This window comes from Erpetoichthys calabaricus, chromosome 2 (assembly GCF_900747795.2).
Source record: "Erpetoichthys calabaricus chromosome 2, fErpCal1.3, whole genome shotgun sequence".
NCBI lineage: Eukaryota > Metazoa > Chordata > Cladistia > Polypteriformes > Polypteridae > Erpetoichthys > Erpetoichthys calabaricus.
Window position 1 is genome coordinate 318,209,959 of NC_041395.2, and position 20,909 is coordinate 318,230,867.

Sequence of the window (20,909 nt, forward strand, 5' to 3'; positions counted from 1 at the left end):
ATAAAAAACGTACCCCTGTCAGATACTTCAAACATTCGTAGAGTTGAAATTCTTGCTGCAGATGTGTATGAAACGCTGTTAGGAGACCTGATGAAAGCTGATACTATGTCTATAGCAGTAGATGAGTCCACAGACAAAACTGATATTGCTCAGTTGTGCATATATGTCCGTTTTTTTGATGGCAAATGCTTCCGAGAGGAGCTGCTCAGCCTACTGCCGTTAGAAGGACACACAACTGGCGATATAGTCTTTGGGAAAATTTCCGCCTTTTTTAAAGACAGTGGTCTGGATATGAAGCGTGTGTGCATGCTTGTTACAGATGGGGCTCTGTCCATGACAGGGAAAGTGAATGGTTTGGCAGCACGTTGGTCCCCTGTTGCACCTCAGTTGATCTCCTTACACTGCATTGTGCATCAGGCGGTGTTGTGCGCAAAACTAAGCGGGGTGCTCAAAACGACAATGGACAGCGTTATGGCTATAATTAATTTTATTCGCTCAACATCAAGCCTCCAACACCGCTTATTCCGCATGCTGCTGTCAGAAATGTCTGCTGAGCACCACGACCTTCTTTTGCATAATGACGTGAGGTGGCTGTCCAAAGGCAAAGCACTGGAGCGTTTCTGCAGTCTCAGAGAAGAGATCATAACTTTCCTCCGCGGCAGCAAGCAAAAAAAGGCAGAAACGCACTTGAGTTGCATACTGGACGACAACTTCATGGCCGATGCCTGCTTTCTGAGCGACATATTCAAACACCTGAATGATCTCAATTTGGGACTACAAGGCAGAGACAAAACTGTCATCGACCTTGTGGAACAGATGCGCGCATTCCAAGTTAAACTGGACCTTTTCGCAAATGATTTGAGCACAGGCCGAATGCTGCATTTTCCAACACTCCGCAAATGCATCTCATCCCCCGCACAAATCACGGATGTGATGACAGATTTCATTGCGATGTTGAACAATAACTTTGCTGGTCGATTGGATGGACTTGATCTGCCCACAGAGTTGGCCGTTTTTGTCAGAGACCCGTTCACTGTTGCAATAGAAGGGGACTTATCCGCCAGAGCTAAGAAATTGGTCCCTTCCATTGACGAGGGGAAATTCACACTCGAACTTGTTGACATGCAGTCATCTGTAACCATGGCACAGGAGCTTTCCACTAACGGGCCTGCAATGTTTTGGACTGATGTCAACGCACATCAGTTCCCTAACATTAAGAAAGTAGCGATCGTCATGCTCAGTATGTTTGGATCAACATATACATGTGAGTCAAGTTTTTCACACATGAACTCCATAAAAAGCAACTCTCCTCCAATGCCTTCGAATTGCATTGACAACTTACGAGCCTAAAGTCACTGCTCTCGTTCAAAACAAAAAATGTCACTTCTCCCATTAAGTCAGCAGGGTAACTGTAGCCTACAATACATCAATATAATGTGGGATGCGTAACAGAGGCATGCCTAATCACACATGGTGATTTAAAATATGTTCCCTCAGTGTTGTTATAGTTGTGAATACTGTGCACTTTTTATTTTATGCACTTTGAGATGTTACTGGGTCAAATGTGTACAAGTTGTTTATTTTGTTTCAAAAGGAAACAATGTTATTTCTAATAGCCTACTACTGTGCACTATTTTGTTTTATGCACTTTGTGATCAGATAGGTCAGATATGTAGCCTAGGTCAGTTTTTTTTCTTTTGTAAATAGGGGCTACCTCAGATTCTGTTAATTCAGCTCTTTTTGTATGCACCTTTTGCTCTGCAAACTGACCAAAGTTAAAAGAGAAACAACGAATAAACCTTATGTTTTTCAATAAATTTGTTTGTTTTGGTTTTAAAATTTGTCATTACGAGCTGCTTTGCCGCTAAAATGACTGGCACAGCTAACCTTCTTGGTTTGACAATCTGGCCCAACTGAATTTGTAATTGAATAGCCCTGTGCTATGGAATAATCCTTAATGCTTAGGGGGATAATTAAGAAGCACTCCATTACTACCATTGTTTCTTAACTAGAAGTGAGTCTCTACATTTTAATGAAAGCTTGCTTGGTTGACCTTTCCAGTTTTATCCCTCACAGTATTCTGCATGATTAGGAAACCTCAATTAATTCACCTTATGCCCCATTTTTTTCATTCCCCTGCAACTTCATGAGAGTTTCTTGGCGGCTCTGCAGTCTGGGATTTAGCTCTACAGATCTAAAGTCCATGGAATCAAATCTTTGCCAAAATTCACCCGGTAAAGAGAATTCAGATGCACTCAACACTTTTAAAAACAAAGGTGTTAAAGTAGTCTTCCAGAGTGAAACCATAGGGGAATCATTTTTTGTTCCCAAAAGAACCATAGACATGAAACTTCTGGAAAGAACCTTTTATTTAGATCTGTAACAGGTTCGGGTCAGCTCAAGTTGGACGGTTGGGAGACAAAGTCAGACAGGCGAGATTGCGTTGGTTTGGACATGTGCAGAGGAGAGATGCTGAGTATATTGGGAGAAGGATGCCAAGGATAGAGCTGCCAGGGAAGAGGAAAAGAGGAAGGCCTAAGAGAAGGTTTATGGATGTGGTGAGAGAGGACACGCAGGTGATGGGTGTAACAGAGCAAGATGTAGAGGACAGAAAGATATGGAACAAGATGATCTGCTGTGGCAACCCCTAACGGAAGCAGCCGAAAGAAGACATTGGTAACAGATTTGTGAAATACCAACGGGTTTCTGATTATTTAAAGACTCCTCCTACATACATTAACACTGGCTAAGTTCAGATTTTCTTGATCTTCTAGTATCCTCTTAAGTAGCCTACTAAACATTAAAGATTTACGTTTTGTCTATAATTAAGAACGTTTTCAAACCCCACAGAACCAATTTCATATGCAAAGTATATTTTCCAAAGTGAAATGGTTCTTTGTCAAGCAATTGTTTAATAAGACCCTGCAATGGGCTGGTGCCTCGTCCATACTGTGTTCCTGGCTTTGCATCCAATGCTCAAGCCTCTCTGTGACCCTGCTTTGTGTAAGTGGGTTTGGAAGATGGCTGGATAGTTCAGTAAGGAGCCACATGGCCTAGTGAAGTGCCATTTCAGAACCTTTCTTGTTAAAAGCTTAGAAGATGCTATTGTGTTTAATATTAAAACACATATCTAAACACCAGACACAGGCAAAAAGCTGTAACCCTGTCTTGCTTCTACCTTTCTACATTGCTGACTTTTGTTATTGAATGTTTGACAGTTGGTGACATAGTATAAGGTTTTTGGAGGAATACAGTACAACAATAGTTATTTGGCATAACGTGCCCACTGTAGCATTTGTACATGCCTGGAATGATCAGGACCACCATTATACATTTCAGGCTGGGATAGAACTATACCAATGGGGTCCAGCCTCAGCCTTACAATGTATTAGCCATATGTAAAATATTACCAGTGTGAGTGTGTTTTGTTTTTTTTCTTCTTCTCTTTATACATTTCAAGCCAAATGCAAAGTCTGATCAGCTCATCTTTTGCAACACTGGAAATCAAATTCAACAATATATCCTTTAAACATCATGGAAAACAAATCTAGTAATAACAGGTCCCATCTTACTACACTAATACTTAACAGATTGCACCTCAGAGCTTTTAAAGTAGCAAAGTCATTACAGTAATGACATTACAGAATAAACTTCATATGCTGGCTCCCAAAAGTCTACATCTGAAGTATTTGCTGTAAATGTGGCTTTCAGACTCCTGATGATTAATTTTCAGAGCTTCTTTAATTAAAGCAGCCATGTTGCACGGTAGTTTTGGGTTAAGTTTTTCTAGGAGTGTGGGCTCTAGTGACTATTGTGTTTTTTGATTGGTGAATTGCCGTTGGAGTGCACTTAAGCATTTGGCCATCAGGTTCTACATTTACAGGTATACGCCACATGTCAGATGCAGACTTCTGATGATAAATTCAGGGCTACTTGAATTAAAGTGGCTGCTTTGTGCAGTAATTCTGGGCAACTTTTTTTTTTGTGTTTGTGGCTGTCATGGATGTGCACAGTCACAACACTGAGCATTCGCTTTGCTTGCCTTGAGAATTCTGTGGCTCATAAGCATGTGCAAAGTTGTGAGTGTGTATCCTGTCTACCGACAATTCACTAATCAAATTCAGGTACTCTATAGAGCACACTTTCTAACTTTGACAAGTGAAAATAATAGTTTAATAGTTTATAATAATAAGTTTCATTTCATGTTGAGTGTGGTGTCACTGAAATTGATAAATGGAGAAAGAATACATAAAGAAACAAACAACAAACATTTATTGAAACATTTATTAATTCTCTTTTTTTGTCACATTTGACAATGCATTTATATATTTTAGGGCTGCAGTTTGATTAAAAATTTAATGGTGATTAACCAAACGATTACAATTTTAAATCAAAATTAACTGCATATTAATCAAAATGTATTGTATTTCTTTTAGGAATATTAATATTTTTCTATAGAGCAGAAATAACTTGGTGATTCATTTTTATTTAAAAAAAAGCCATTTTAATAATCACTTGTGTATGCACATTACATTACTTCAGTTAGTTTATTGAACAATTTTGTGTAACAGAAACGACCACCAAACACCCTACCCCCTGAGGATTACTGTAATATTTGGCAAAACCAATGCATATGATTTGGATTGCTATATTGCCAGACAACATACCAAAAGCACTAACAATTGCACAATATTAAAGAGCAAGAAACAACAAATCATGATTCAGCCTTTGTACATAATTGTTATAGCTCAGGTTGTGCTTAACTGCATGATACGTACGAGTCAACTCTGCACCTATTAACCTGCAGGGAAGTCATTAATGAGACTGGAAATATGTATAGATTAGGCTTTTAAATAAAGAAGAATAGACTGAAAAATCTTAAAACATATTTATCTGACAGTTATTTATTTAGATGTTTTTAAACTTCACATTACCATAGAATGTATCATCCACCCATCCATTTTCCAACCCGCTGAAACCGAACACAGGGTCATGGGGAGCACGTATCATTTATAAATTATAAAACAAGTCTATCTTAACCATCAGCCCAAATGATCATAAATATCAGCATGATCGATTTGCAATGATTATTGCCTAGTTTTATTAATTGCAGTATAATATAGGCTAATGTAGGCTGTAATGTAGACTGTAATGGGTAACATACTATTAATTAGTCCTGCGGTGGGTTGGCACCCTGCCCAGGATTGGTTCCCTGCCTTGTGCTCTGTGTTGGCTGGGATTGGCTCCAGCTGACCCCGTGACCCTGTGTTCGGATTCAGCGGGTTGGGAAATGGATGGATGGATACTATTAATTATTGCCTAATCTCATTTTTTGTATTTTTCTTTCTTCATCTTGTAAACCACTTTGAGCTATATCATTTGTATGAAAACGTGCTATATAAATAAATGTTGTTGTAATTAAACAACAACAATGTACCATGTCTGCTTTGGGGTAAGTCCAAGTGAGGTAAAAGGAATTAAGTGATTCAACTCCGTGTTATCTGCTCTTTAACAGCTCGGACATGGGTTGCACTTGCACTGTGCTGTTTCATGTCAGATATCTCTCCATGGGCAACCTTAAAAGCTCCACAGCAAATGTGTTTGTGAGCCAGGGACAGGGCTAACTTACTGACATTCCTTCTTGTTCTTGCACTCAGACCTATACATTGACAGCCTCTTATGTTTCAAGGGCGAAATTGCATTAGCAGGCATCACTGCATGTAGTATCTTGTTCTGAATGTTCAAGTATGCATTTTTTTTTTAACTTTTTGCATGTGAATGCAGCATGTAACCTTGACATGCAACCTCACTTGATGCACATGGTTTGTCCGTCTACAAATTTAGCGCAACATGAAAATAAAACTCTTTCACTCTGTTTGTATAACTGGTTTGATTTTAATTGTTCTCATGTCATTTTCTGCACTTTGAAAAGCAAATGTATATATGAAACGATGTATATGAAACTGCGGTTCAGACTTTGCCCCTTATTGATTTCAAATGGTATGCTGTATTTTATGTTCTAATATGGGAAAATCTCGTATTACCAAGTGACGAGTGCTGACTGTACTTTTATGTGTGGATGAAGGCTGTTATCAAGAAACAATACAGAAAAAGATCAGGCACCATTAATAGACATGAATTCCCTTGAAATTTTTAATGCGTTAATGTAATTATGCATTTATTTAATTTTGTACCACCTTCTTAACAGCCCTATATTGAGGTTAGAGGCTGACTTGTTCTTTCTAGGTTTTTGATCTATTTTCACTCTGTCTTTTTACACTAAATCAGTGCTTAGTCATTTAGAAACCCACTTCTCCACCAGGTCTTGGGTTTTTGAGCTTTTTCCCCATTCACATTTGTTGATCTGGAAGTACTCTGTTGATCTTCTTTGCTTTCTTTCCTTTGGTTTGCTCTTGCTTGCCCACATTTTGGTATCCCATCTTTTTTCTCTTCCATTGAGTGTTATGTCTCACCTTAGTTAAATCTGTGGATTAAGTTTAAAATGGGGGATTAACAATATTAAAACAATTGCAATGACTCAGTATTTGATATCTACCTGAGATCTTAGTCCTCACAAATAACTTGTAGTTTAGTTGATGGTTGACTCAGTGCACTGAACGAAAGATGGAGCATAAAGCAGTGTATAGAAATTGTAGTTTTAAACCCGTTTGAGCCCAACTAGCATTTTCACTCTGCTAGAGGATACCCATTCTGGGGTTTGCACCATCCATATTATTATTATTATTATTTATTTATTTTTTTTATCTGAAGATCTTGGGTATTTAGGTTTGCCTGTTTGGTGAAGTAGGACTGCTTAGTGGAACAAGGGATGTTCAACAAGTTACCTATATAAGTATCATGTGCTTCTGTTAAAGATCGGAACTTGTCAACATGGCTTGGCATGCCACATGTTCAGTCTGAGATCATTTTATAGCATTATGTCAGAAAGTGAGAATGGCAAAACCATCTCGATCGGAACTTGTCAACATGGCTTGGCATACCACATGTTCAGTTTGAGATCATTTTAGAGCATTATGTCAGAGAGTGAGAATGGCAAAACCATCTCCATTTGAGTCTACAAAGAAATCGACAGATTGGGAGCATTGTTCACTCAATAAATTCAAATAAGCCAAATGAAAAAGATTGAATGCTATGTATGGTGATGCTACACCTTTGCACTGTTAGGTGAAGTTTTAGGCCAAGCAATTTAAATGTGGTTGTGAGTAAAAGTTGACCTGCCACACTGGACATCGTGTGGAAGCATCTTCATAGGAAATGTTATGTTAATGTTATAGCCCATCAACTGTGCATTTCAGCTTGCACAGTTTCCACATGATGTCAAACACCTTATACTTTGGTAGCTCTTTTGCCTCAAAGCTACACTAAGACTGGGTTTAAATCCACTCCCAGCCTGGCCACAGTCTTTATATCTCTGTGGGTTTTTTTCTCTGGGGACTCCAGGTTTTTCTCCCACATCTCAAAGATGTGCAGGTAGGTTTATCTTCAAGTATGTTTGGTATGTGAGTGATTGTGTACTATATGGGCTGGTTCCTGATGCTGCATCTGGGATAGGCTGTGCCCCTCCGCAACCCATTTACTGGGCTAAGCAAGCAAAGAAAATGGATGAATGAGTATTCAGTTAAATCTTTTTTTCTACACAAGGCTTGGCTTCCAAGAGACATCCTTTCATCCATTAATGTATGCTAGAAATGAACACAATGTTTAAGTCTACCCAGGCAGCATTGGGCACAAGACAAGAAGCAAGTAGAGTACGTCGAGATGCGCTTCCTCATCAGGCCCATTTAGAGTTACTTATTAACTTAAAGATGGCATTGTGGTCAGGCTTAGTAATGAACTCTGGTGTTTGGATTTTCACCAGTGCACTGCCTCTGCCAGAAAGAGCTTACTGAATTTAAAAACTTTGTGGTTTAAGTTAACTTTAATTATTGTGAAATGTGTCTTTCTGATTTGTGGTCACAATTAGTTCTGCTTTTACATTGGCCCTTGTTGCTGTTTGTTTATTTTGCCCAATCATTTTTCCTCCTCTTCTGGACAGTTTTTATCTACACATTGTAAGGTCGCATAACAGATGCTCATACTGACAATTGCAATAGTGTTTCATGTATATCCTATCTAAACATTAAGACACATTTTGACGAGAATGGGCCTTTCAGCACAACTAAGCTTGCCAATCCTATCCACTTTTCTAAAATGCAATCATGCTGAATTTTGAAGGTTCCTAACGTCCTACTGTCTACAACGCTACTTGCTAAATTATTCCATGTGTCTGTGGTTCTCTGTGTGAAGAAAAACTTTGTAACATTTGGGTGAAATACCGTTTCCAATTGTGTCTACGTTCTTCTTGAACTCCTTGTGAAATAAGAGCCTGAATCCACTGTACTAATTCATTTTATAATTTAAACACTTCAATCATATCACATCTTAATCTCCATTTGCTTCAACTGAAAAGGTTCAAATCCTCCAATCTGTCCTCATAGCTCATGCCTGTCAGCCCTGGCATCAGCTTAGTCACTCTTCTTTGGACTTTCTTATAGCCCAGAAACCATAACTACACACATTACTCCAAGTGCCGCTTTACCAGTGCATTTTAAAACTTAAGTATAACCACTTTTGACTTGTACTAAACACATCATGCTATAGAACCTGACATTCCTTTAGCCTTCTTAATGGCTTCTGTGTGCTGTCTGGATATAGATAGGGATGAATATACTATGACTCAGTCCTTCTCATAAGGGGTACTTTCACATTTCAGACCTCCCATTGTGTATTCAAATCTTAACATTTTTACTTCCTACATGTAACTGTTTACATTTATTGTACTTAAAAATAGTACAATACATTTCATCTCTCAAAAATTTGCCCAAGCCTGTATGCAGTCCAAGTCCCTCTGTAATCATTTGACTGATTCCGGATTAGCTGTCATTTCATTTAGTTTGGTATCATCTGCAAACTTAACCAACTTGTTATATTTCTATTTCTGTCCAGATCATTTATATATATTTAAAGTAGCAGTGGCCCCAGCATTGATTCCTGAGAGACACCACTTTTAACAGTAGACAAGATTCCTCACACCATAACCCAATTTTGCATCCATCTACACACTGGAGATGACTTCCTTGTAGAATTCCAGCAAATTAGTGAAACACTACCTTCCCCACTTCTTTAATATACCCATTCACCATTTTTATATAGCGGGATAGTATTTGCTTTTTTCTAGCCTTTAGGAGTTTTCCCTAGCATGCAGTGACTTTCTAAAAATTTGTGTCAAGGGTTCACATATGCACACCTTAACCTATTTAAGACCTCGGGGATAAATAATATCTTGGTCTGGTGATTTGTTAGATTTCAGTCTGTTTAATCCAAGCAGTATTTCTTCCTGTACAATTTCCAAATCACTCAGTTTGTCATTAGTAGTCCCTGTTAGTGGAGGTTTCTCAATTCCTCACATGTAAAAACTTCAGAAAAATGCAAGTTTAGAGCATTTTTTATATTTTACTGTTTGTATATTTTAATTCTCCCTTGTTATTCCTGATACACTTCACCTCCTGATTGATGGTTCGTTTACTACTAAAGTACTAAAAAATTTCTTTGGGTAATCTTTCTCCTTAACATGATCTTTATATTATATTAATTGTTGTTTGCTGCATTTGTGCCATCCAACATGCAAATAAGAATCTCCATTTTACCATGGATACATGAAAATAAATGTAAAGTTGAACATATTATATTTCCTCTTAAATATATTCTTAAGGGCCACTTTACACCTGCTAACGTACTCCTCCATTTTCTGTTAATATTGTTAGTTTACAGCCACTTTCTTGATCAGATACTATCTTTAAGTGAAAACCCACTAAATGTGTTTCTAATTTTTACAGATAAATAGTTGTTGAACATAATGAAGAATGAACCAGTCAAGAAAGATCTGTCCAACAGTGGCATCCCGGATGTGGAAATTGCCCCACCTACCCCTAAATCTTTAGACCGCTTGTCCATAGGAAACCACACAGTGGTTCCGCTGAATGATGACGGTGAAGCAGAGCAAACCTTTCAACGTGGTGTGCCGACCAGAGAGTCCCTCAAAGTCCCACGTGGCTCCACTGTTAGCTTCCACAATATTGACTACACTGTGAAGATGACCAGTGGGCCTCCATTCAAGCGTAAAGTGGTGGAAAAGCAAATCCTCTGTGGCATCAGGTGAGTCGGAGCAGGTCCAACTAGTTTCAGTCTTCCCTTCCTCTGAGTAAAAATTAATCTTTTATGATGTTTGTGTTAACATGGTTACTCCTTTGACGTGATTATTACAGTTAAAATGTAACCGATTCATTCACTGTACCATAAATGTAATAGGCACAAGTCCCAAAAATAAACATCTTTGTATGTCTATCCTGCTTGATTACAAAGGGTAAATGGGTGGTGTCCTGGGCAAGAAAGAGGAACATGTTTGCATTTGACTTGTACAGTGAGGTCTAAAATGGAAAGATAAAGTTTGGCAAAGATCAAGGAAGATGTACACCTCTGTGGTTAGCAAGCATTCTAGAAAGCTTCACTGAGGGTTCCAGGTACTCTGACTGTGAGTTGGTGTCTCTTCACTAGAAGCAGAAAGGGAGGAAGATAGAGAAGTAGTGGTGAAAGTGGTGTCCAGCAATCCCAAGACAAGCCAGGACCAATGCAGTGGCATCGGAAGTAGGGTACGTGCTTCAAAGGATTAAGCCCCTAATCTATTGTGCCCATCCCAGTCATTTTCTCAATTATTCACATGACTAATAATGGTAAGCCTCTGACCTTTTTGTCCATCATATACAACATAGCCACTGATCAGTGTTAAATCATTATATGAATGTGCATGAAAGTCCAAAGGGACTCAACCATTCTCTTAATTCTATACACATGTAAGACTGCACATGACAGTGACAGAGAGAGCTAAGACCCCAATACCTGTAAATCATAGAAATACCTTTGTATCAACAGTGTCAGTTTAAACTTAATGGGTCCCACATGAGTTACTCCATTGTAATATACGTTTGCATGTACAGATTTGGAAAGGGGACCCCCCTCCCCCACCTTGCCCTCCAAAATCATTTACATTTACATGAATGTCTTCTTATTTTGAACAGAGGTGAACCCAACCCGCAGACTGCAGACTTTCAAGGGGGACCCACATACAACTGGTGAAAAACACAAAAAGACCTACTTGAAAGAAAGACCTAAACAAATTAAAATTGTACAGATCTAGTAATAATATTAGTACATACTCAAACGTCATGTTATTCCTACTTATTAATCATTTCAATTTAAAAGAGTACACTTTCCTGTAAAATTGTGTTTTGCAATAACCATCAATAAAAGCCAAGTCATTAGGAAAACCAGGAATTCATCTAACACAGGAATGTTTTATTCAATTGTGTATACAGTAGCATAGAATGTTCAAGAGTTGCCAGCTCCAGTGACCTAATAATATTATTATTATCTTACTAGCCAACGCCCGCCGTAATATACGGCGGTGTAATAACAACCCCAAAAAGATGTTGTTGTAGAATGTCTCTAAGTAATTCCTGCAGCTTAATCCAAAAGACTCGTACTACAATATCAGGTCTGTGCTCCGGTCTTTGGGTATCCGACAGTGCATGTAGAATTTCCGGCAAAGCAGGATTACATGTGAAAGTGATAAATAAATCAGGCTTTCCGAATTTGCATACTATGGCCATGGCATCCTGATAGTTTTGTTGCATGTATCTTGGACTTTCTGGAAATGTGGACGGTAATATGAACATTTTGCCTACACGTATGTTGTTATTTTCAGCGTTTGCTTGCAGTGCGTCTGATAGTCCTGTGTATTGTTCCACGTGTAGATCTTGTTGATGTAATCTGAGATAGTTGAGACGCGCACCCTCTGTTTTAACATACGCATCTACGACGTACTGTTGGAATAGTTTGCCGCTGGAGTGCAAAATACTAAATGTATTCCTCATTGCTAATCTGTACGTGGAAAATTGGCATTGAGTAAACCTTATTCGCTTGGTGGTTCTTTTATCGGGAACATGTTGTAAATCTTTGTGCCAGGCAATGTCTCCCTAAGAGAATAAAAGTGGGTAAACCACAGGATCGCAGTTCATATTGAGCATGGAAATCTGTTTACAGGAGTTGCCTATGAGATAGATGCAAATGTTTCTTTCGGCAGGCGGTTCGCCATCTTCTCCGACGAAAATCAGTGCAACATCGGTGTGACATGTCGGGGCATGGTATCGTCGTAAATCCTGCCTAGGGTTTTCCTTGAATACCATTTGTACAGATGCTGTTGGATTGGACTGAGCGATTTCATGCATGTGTTTGTATGATTTAGCGAAGGGGTTGTTGGTTCTGAGCATGGAATCTAGCTGGAGAAGTAAATTTTCGCTGCATGCAGAGTTTGCTTTATTTTGTAAGCGTACTTCAGTGGCTCGCTCTGTGTCAAAAACATACAACTGTTCATATCCTGGAGAGGTAGAAGTGTTAGAGTATAGTGGAGAGATTTGGTGATAAATTTGCCCGTGTATTTTAAAATCGTGTGGTCCGTGGCCAGGAGGTTGCGTTATCTGTATACCCATGGAAGCAAACGCTAGAGAAGAGTTGTTTTCTCGAATGTGTTCACGATAATTTTTAGCTTCTGATGTTTGCTGTGTAAGAAGCTGTTGTAAAGACACAGGTGGCTCCCGCAAATGTGGTAAAGCTATTTTATTGTTGTGACAGCACCTCGAGTACTTGTTGGATGTATTAAGCTCAGCAGGCCAGTATAGTGCATGACAGTGTTTGCACTGCTGGTCTGGAGTCCCAGTGCAGCCTGGGCAAATGTTTGGAAGAGGACAAATAGGACTGGTTTTGAAGTGGAAGCAGGACGAACCAGAAGAGAAATATATATGAGATTATTTGATGCCCCTTTATCCAAAATTAATTAAACCAGCTGAGATACTATTGGTTACATTTATTTTGCTTTTCCACTTGGAGCACAGGTAGATGAAGTGACTTGCTCGGGGTCACACAGTGTCAGTACCAGGATTTGAACCCACAATCTCAACGTTTGAAGTCCTAGGTCCAATACCTTAACCATTGCACCACACTGTCTACTAATAATATTAGCTCTGTGTAAAAATCTACAAATATTGTATGCAGAAATTTAATTAGTTATCTAGTACTTCTGATGCACACAATTAACCAGCAGCACTATAAATGATGCCCATTGTCTTATAAAATTTCCTGGGCAAGGCACGGTAACATAGCTAGTTTATTATTAAGATAAACACCAGGCAGAATATATAGTGCATCCGGAAAGTATTCACAGCGCATCACTTTTTCCACATTTTGTTATGTTACAGCCTTATTCCAAAATGGATTAAATTCATTTTTTTCCTCAGAATTCTACACACAACACCCCATAATGACAACGTGAAAAAAGTTTACTTGAGGTTTTTGCAAATTTATTAAAAATAAAAAAAACTGAGAAAGCACATGTACATAAGTATTCACAGCCTTTGTCACGAAGCTCAAAATTGAGCTCAGGTGCATCCTGTTTCCCCTGATCATCCTTGAGATGTTTCTGCAGCTTAATTGGAGTCCACCTGTGGTAAATTCAGTTGAATGGACATGATTTGGAAAGGCACACACCTGTCTATATAAGGTCCCACAGTTGACACTTCATGTCAGAGCACAAACCAAGCATGAAGTCAAAGGAATTGTCTGTAGACCTCCGAGACAGGATTGTCTCGAGGCACAAGTCTGGGGAAGGTTACAGAAAAATTTCTGCTGCTTTGAAGGTCCCAATGAGCACAGTGGCCTCTATCATCCGTAAGTGGAAGAAGTTCGAAACCACCAGGACCCTTCCTAGAGCTGGCCAGCCATCTAAACTGAGCGATCGGGGGAGAAGGGCCTTAGTCAGGGAGGTGACCAAGAACCCGATGGTCACTCTGTCAGAGCTCCAGAGGTCCTCTGTGGAGAGGAGAACCTTCCAGAAGGACAACCATCTCTGCAGCAATCCACCAATCAGGCCTGTATGGTAGAGTGGCCAGACGGAAGCCACTCCTTAGTAAAAGGCACATGGCAGCCCACCTGGAGTTTGCCAAAAGGCACCTGAAGGACTCTCAGACCATGAAAAAGAAAATTCTCTGGTCGGATGAGACAAAGATCGAACTCTTTGGTGTGAATGCCAAGTGTCACATTTGGAGGAAACCAGGCACCGCTCATCACCAGGCCAATACCATCCCTACAGTGAAGCATGGTGGTGGCAGCATCATGCTGTGGGGATGTTTTTCAGTGGCAGGGACTGGGAGACAAGTCAGGAAAAAGGGAAAGATGACTGCAGCAATGTACAGAGACATCCTGGATGAAAACCTGCTCCAGAGCACTCTTGACCTCAGACTGGGGTGACGGTTCATCTTTCAGCAGGACAACGACCCTAAGCACACAGCCAAGATATCAAAGGAGTGGCTTCAGGACAACTCTGTAAATGTCCTTGAGTGGGCCAGCCAGAGCCCAGAGTTGAATCCGATTGAAAATCTCTGGAGAGATCTTAAAATGGCTGTGCACCGGTGCTTCCCATCCAACCTGATGGAGCTTGAGAGGTGCTGCAAAGAGGAATGGGCGAAACTGGCCAAGGATAGGTGTGCCAAGCTTGTGGCATCATATTCAAAAAGACTTGAGGCTGTAATTGCTGCCAAAGGTGCATCGACAAAGTATTGAGCAAAGGCTGTGAATACTTATGTACATGTGATTTCTCAGGTTTTTTATTTTTAATAAATTTGCAAAAACCTCAAGTAAACTTTTTTCACGTTGTCATTATGGGGTGTATGGGCGGCACGGTGGCGCAGTGGTAGCGCTGCTGCCTCGCAGTTAGGAGACCTGGGTTCGCTTCCTGGGTCCTCCCTGCGTGGAGTTTGCATGTTCTCCCCGTGTCTGCGTGGGTTTCCTCCGGGCGCTCCGGTTTCCTCCCACAGTCCAAAGACATGCAGGTTAGGTGGATTGGCGATTCTAAATTGGATGGTTGGATGGATTGTGGGGTGTTGTGTGTAGAATTCTGAGGAAAAAAATGAACTTAATCCATTTTGGAATAAGGCTGTAACATAACAAAATGTGGAAAAAGTGATGCGCTGTGAATACTTTCCGGATGCACTGTATTAAAGTAGAAAACAAAAGTACAAAATTGAATATAAAAATTCAGACCGGTTGCTTCCCTGCTTACTGATTTGTGTATTTGTGCACTAGACGTGTGCTTTGCCCACTTTGCCATTTTCAAAGTACTGCCAAACACCACTCGCTGGGAAAAACTCCCTTCCCAATGCTAGACTAGAGGAGTCCTGAGCCTTGAGGATGCTTTAAATTCCATCTGAGGGTCACTATGTCCAAAGCCAGATTTTTATTTCTATATCGAGGTGGATCTATAAAACAGTTATGGCCATGGCTCCTTTGAGCTTTCTGTAACACTTAAAGGACCATGGGCCTCATGTATAACGCTGTGCGTAGAACTCACACTATAACATGGCGTAAGCACAAAGCGGGAATGTGCATACGCACAGAAAAATCCAGATGCAGAAATCTGTGCATACGCAAACTTTCACGTTCTTTCACTACATAAATCCCGATCAGCGTGAAAAGTAACGCACATGCACGCGCTTTCTGTCCCGCCCCAACTCATCCCAGAATTATGCCTCTTTGAATATGCAAATCGATATAAATAGCCTTCTGTGAAAAGACAATGGGAAAAGCACAGGGGAAAATATAAGAATTTCAGCGAATACCAAGTGGAGGCAAAGGAAAAACGTGCTATTTGTTGGTTTAAACAGTGGTATAATCAACAAAAGAAATTGAGTTGATCGAGTGACATAGTGTCAGAGAAACTCGAAAGCTCAAGTTCACAAAGTCGCACAGTGCCCAAAATAAAAAAGAAGTTGTCACATATCAAAGTCGGCGTGAAAAGGCGACTCGCAGCGGGCTGTCTGAGTGTCATATGAAAGCTTATTAGGGTACAGAGAAAAAAAATAGGCACACAGTGGGGAAAAAAGCACGAAATGTCAACTTTAATCTCGAAATTTCCACTTTAATCATCTAGTTTATTTTGTCATTAAAGTAGAACATCATAAACTTCATCTTAAAATCGTTTATTTTACTAGTTTCTCAAGTAGCACGTTAAATGTTTTGTTCTGTGTTTGATCTTCTCTCTTTCTCCAACAGGACACAGAATCCATTACATTTGTGATATTACAGCTCTCTGAATAATTAAAATACTGAGATGTATACGTGATATCTTTTTCATGATGATAGGAATGAAAGCATGTTATTAAACATGGGAACACGGTGGCGCAGTGATTGTTCATATCTCACGCAAGAGGCTTGCTGCGCCATGTGCGACCTTCGATAAAATAATTTATTACAGAAGTACTGTCTCTTTCAAACGTACTAACCTCCAATTCCTGTCCTTACTTTTCTTTCTCCAAATACCCAATCGCCAGACAATCAGCTCTGTAATAGACGTTAAGCCATCTGTAAGCTTAGAACGCCGATTCTTCAAAACTTTTAAGGAACATTGAAATATCTTCATAGTACATGTTTAATTATTCTATCCGTCTATCCTTCCAGTGTTGCGTCAGCACCTGCAATAATACAGAGCAAGACAGGAGCTATCCCTGAACTAGCTAGCGCTGTGGCACCGTGTCCTCACATGTTTAATTATTAACAATACAGATTATTTAAATGAAGTTCGTTTTATCTGTGCACTATAAGCAAAATATTTTGCTGCATTTCATCTTAAAAATGATATCGTCATCATACGCGCTTTATAAAGTGGCGCAGGTTGTGCAATATTATAACTGTAGTGCAAGTTTACAGTGGGGTAATTGTACTTATAAGTACAAACAGTTCTACAAGGAGCACTTGATGGACTGATTGAGTGCGTTTACAGTTATTGGGATGAAACTGTTTCTGAAACGCGAGGTCCGTACAGGAAAGGCTTTGACGCGTTGCGGCTGAGGTAGTGTGTGCTTGAAACTGTATACCGATAATTCTCTTTCCGATCAGCTGCTGCTGTGATTCCCCACTCAGATACAGTGATATAAATAACTCCGAGTTGTGCAGTGAGAGTAATACGGAAAAAGATGATCCGCTGTGGCAACCCTTAACGGGAGCAGCTGAAAGAAGAAAAGATGCAGTGAGAGTAACAATGCTAAAACAGTTATGGTATTTGGAATACTATGGCTATTCCCTGGACCATTATATTGCTACAGGTTAATTACAATCAGATGCATTACACTAATAAACAATACGCAGTTAATTTCAGTGTATTTATAAAGCCGCATCAGGAATGTGGGTCTAAGAAAGAAAGGATGACCACACAGGAACAGTAGCACTGCTTTGACGCTGGGTGCCGCCAGTCTGCAAAACTGAGCAGAGTTTGTGTACGCCAGGGTATGAGGTACCGTGGAAATGTGCATGGCTTTACGTCAAGTTTAGGTTTTATACATTGCGATTTGAGCGTGGAAACGTTTGTACGCAACATTTCTGTGTGTACGCACCATTTATACATGAGGCCCCATGTCACTTGAACAGACAATATTACCACTCAGTTCAAAAATGAATGTGCCAGAGGGCCCCCAGCCAGTGCTAACCATTGAAAGGACAACATGGTTCCATTTCTGTGTTCCTCTGTTAGCCAGTCTTGTGAGGTCTCTTTCGGTAGCAAGTCTGGCATCCTTGGCATTTTCTTAGCTGTCAGCTAAGTCCTGAAGGAATATTGCCTGCTTCTTCCCATTTTTATGGTTCTACTTGTCTACTTTATTAACTGATTGGACCATCTCCCTGTTCTGTTTCTCATTTACTTTTTGGGAAAGAAGCTGCCAGACAAGAAATACTTGATAAAATATGTGGATGGGCATATACAGTGTATTTCCAAAGTTGTTTAATGCAGTGTTAAATATAATCCATAGTACACTTGTCTAGTACCAGACCCCATCCCATTAACTCTCCTGACCAGCCTAATTTCTTCAAGGCATGTATTCATTAAGGTGCCTTAAATATTGCTTTGGTCCATGCCTCCTTAATAGCGCTTTGCATTTCTTACAGATTTGCTGGCCTTGCATTCATGGCATAAATAGTTGTTATTTTTGAAATGTCCTAGGCTAATTACGGTGGGGCAATGTAAGGTCATTGCCAAGAGCCTAGGCTATTTTAAAAAAAATTACTTTCCAATCCAGTTAGCCTGATGCATTCCAGAATGCCTGGGCTAATTACAGTGAAGTACCTTCTGCTATGACATTATTAAATACAGATCTTAAGCTAATTTGTGTATTCAATTAAATATAATGATTTAAATCAGATCTGGCCCATTTTGGACATTTGCACTATGGTGACTGCCAGAAGCCAACTGTGAACCCGTGCCGTCGAGATTACAAAGGCTCACGAAGCAGCTCCTTTACAGCATGAGCTAATAGGAGAACTCCTACACTTAAGTGCACAAGGACTGCTTCACAGTGCTTCTTGGTGATGTCAGGTGAGCTCTCTCCCACTATTTTTGCAGCACTGCCACTGCATCCCATCCATCCATAGTACAGATCCTGCTGACTACACTAAGTGTCTTATCATGGATTCTTACCATAATCTGTCCCTGTTAGGACATTTGCTTTATGGTAACTGCCGGTGGCCAGACATGAAGTCTTTGTCTGGATTACAAAGTATCTTAGAAGCAGCTTCTTTCTGTAATTCAGACATCATGGGCTCGTACCACAATGCAAATGTTTGAACAGATGGATTGTGGTGTAAATCCACAACAAAATTACCCATATGAGTAAGTGTTGATGTGTCCATGTGAGTTCCTGTCTTGTACCAGGAGCTGTCGGGACAAACTCAAGCACCATGCAGTTCTGAAGTGGAATAAGATTTTAATAATAGATAATTATTTAAATCCATTAAATATAGATTCAGTTTGTGCATTTAATAATCTGTATGTATGAACCGTCATGCGCAGATTTATAACCTACTTAGTTGAGGCAACTCATTCTTACTGCTGAGTGTCTTAGAAAAACAGTAGGGTAGTAATGTTCTAGACATTGCTAAAACCAGAAGTGTTAAGAAATCTTTGGTATTATTATTATTATTGTTGTTGTTATTACTGCATTGTCTTCCTTATACCAGTGTTTCTTAATCTTTATGGTCAGTTTTGCCTTTTTAAAATCATTTATGACCCCATAGCAACAATTGCAAACCGCCCTTCTGGTGAAACAAGCGCCATTGGGTGATCCCCTTGGGTGAAACAAGCTCAGTTAGAAATGTTTGTGTTTTACTTTTGTGAGCAATTGTTTCCAAAAGACCAAATGAATGTTATTTTCACTAGAATATTTGTTTTAATAATTTTATGTAGACTCCTTACAAACAATTACAATAATTGCTCAATTAACATTTGATAAAATGTATAACATTTCTTGTACTACCTCAGTAACACTTTGTTTTCATAAATGCAAAAAAAAAAAAAAATTGATCAGATTTAATCTTATTTACTTTTGTTTACAAAACTTAACTCTTACCCTTTACAAAAGACTGCATTAATTTAATGACTAAAATTTCAATTATTTTTTTACATTAATGTAAAGATTTTAATGTATACAGAATTGCAATTTATTTAAATCTTTTATTGAGTTGCATTATATACTGTACTGGGTATCAAAAATTGTATTTATTATCAATACTGGGTCTGTGCGTATGTGACCTATGATGGACTGGCATCTTGTCCGGGCCTAGATTCTTTCTGCCTTGCATCTGATGTTGTTGAGATATGCCTCGACATCACCCCCCAACACCTCCATCCTCAACCAATGTGACACTGAAGCAGTTGTAAGAATGTGGTATGCTAAATCAGCTAAAGATTCTTGGATTAATCTGTCCTGTGAGTTTATATCTGAGAATAAATAACTTAAGATATTTCTAAACCAAATAAGGTTTAGTGCAACAAATCTCGGTCACCTGTGCAACTGCATTCACTGATGGCTTCCCACCCCCAGCTTGCATCTTAACTTGTTGTTTTCAAGGTCGGGCATTGGCAATAAAGGAAGTCTCTTTCTAGTGGGCAAAGTCCATGCTGTGATGTCAATTTAATGACAGATAACCTCCCATTCAAATACTGTGCAAAAGGTTGCAGGGTAGAATTCCTTTGTTTTTAATAATTTTTCAGGGTTTTTCATAAACTTTCTTTGGACTCAGTTGTTTCTTTATTGGACTTTTAGGTTACTAAGCAGTGTTATAAATTTTAAAGCATGTATGTTGGACACGGATTGGTCATTTAAATAGGAATGGAGGAGAGAGTAGATTATTGCGAACATAAAGACTGTGAGCCCTGATTATTATTGAATTATCTCTGGTTTGTTAGTTCTGCTTAAGGTTGTGACCCATGTCTATATCTTTAGGTTCTTTGTTTGCTGGTTGCACTTAGAGGGCTAAGAGAAGAGGGCCTCAGAGTGTGATTCTGCATTGGGTCAAATGGTCAGAACATACTTGGGGAAACTCCCTGCTTTAATGGAAAGATTTTTTTTTTCTTGGGAGAGGGGGTGTGGGTTTGTGGCTAGAAAAAGGGGGTTATTGCAGATATCAAACCTAAAGAATGCCAATAAAAAAGAAAAATATATAAAAGAAGGGACTTAATATACCAGGGTACAAGGTTTTAGAGGCAAAGGGACAAAATAAGAACAAGTCTTTCACTTCTTCCCTCATCTACTCCTTCCAGCTGTCTTCTTCCTGTCAGTAGAACCCTTGTTCACATCCACCTGACTCTCAGTTCGGCCAGCTTAAGGCAAAGAGATCATTTTAATTATTTCTCTAGAACTATTTCCAGGAGTAGCCTGGCTAGTACATCCATGGTGTGAAACTCCTAAGGTTATCCC

The 20,909-nt window shown here is 39.4% G+C and overlaps 1 protein-coding gene across 2 annotated transcripts in view; it reads left to right on the plus strand.

Annotated features, from left to right (window-relative positions):
• The window catches only part of LOC114647267 (broad substrate specificity ATP-binding cassette transporter ABCG2-like), a 91,660-nt gene that overhangs the window by 12,306 nt on the left and 58,445 nt on the right, over positions 1 to 20,909 (plus strand). For both annotated transcript variants that reach the window (XM_028795922.2, XM_028795923.2), the window contains exon 2: positions 9,897 to 10,215. In XM_028795922.2, coding sequence (XP_028651755.1) covers positions 9,917 to 10,215 — 299 coding nt within the window. In that variant the 5' untranslated portion in view covers positions 9,897 to 9,916. The remainder of the gene's footprint in view (positions 1 to 9,896; positions 10,216 to 20,909) is intronic.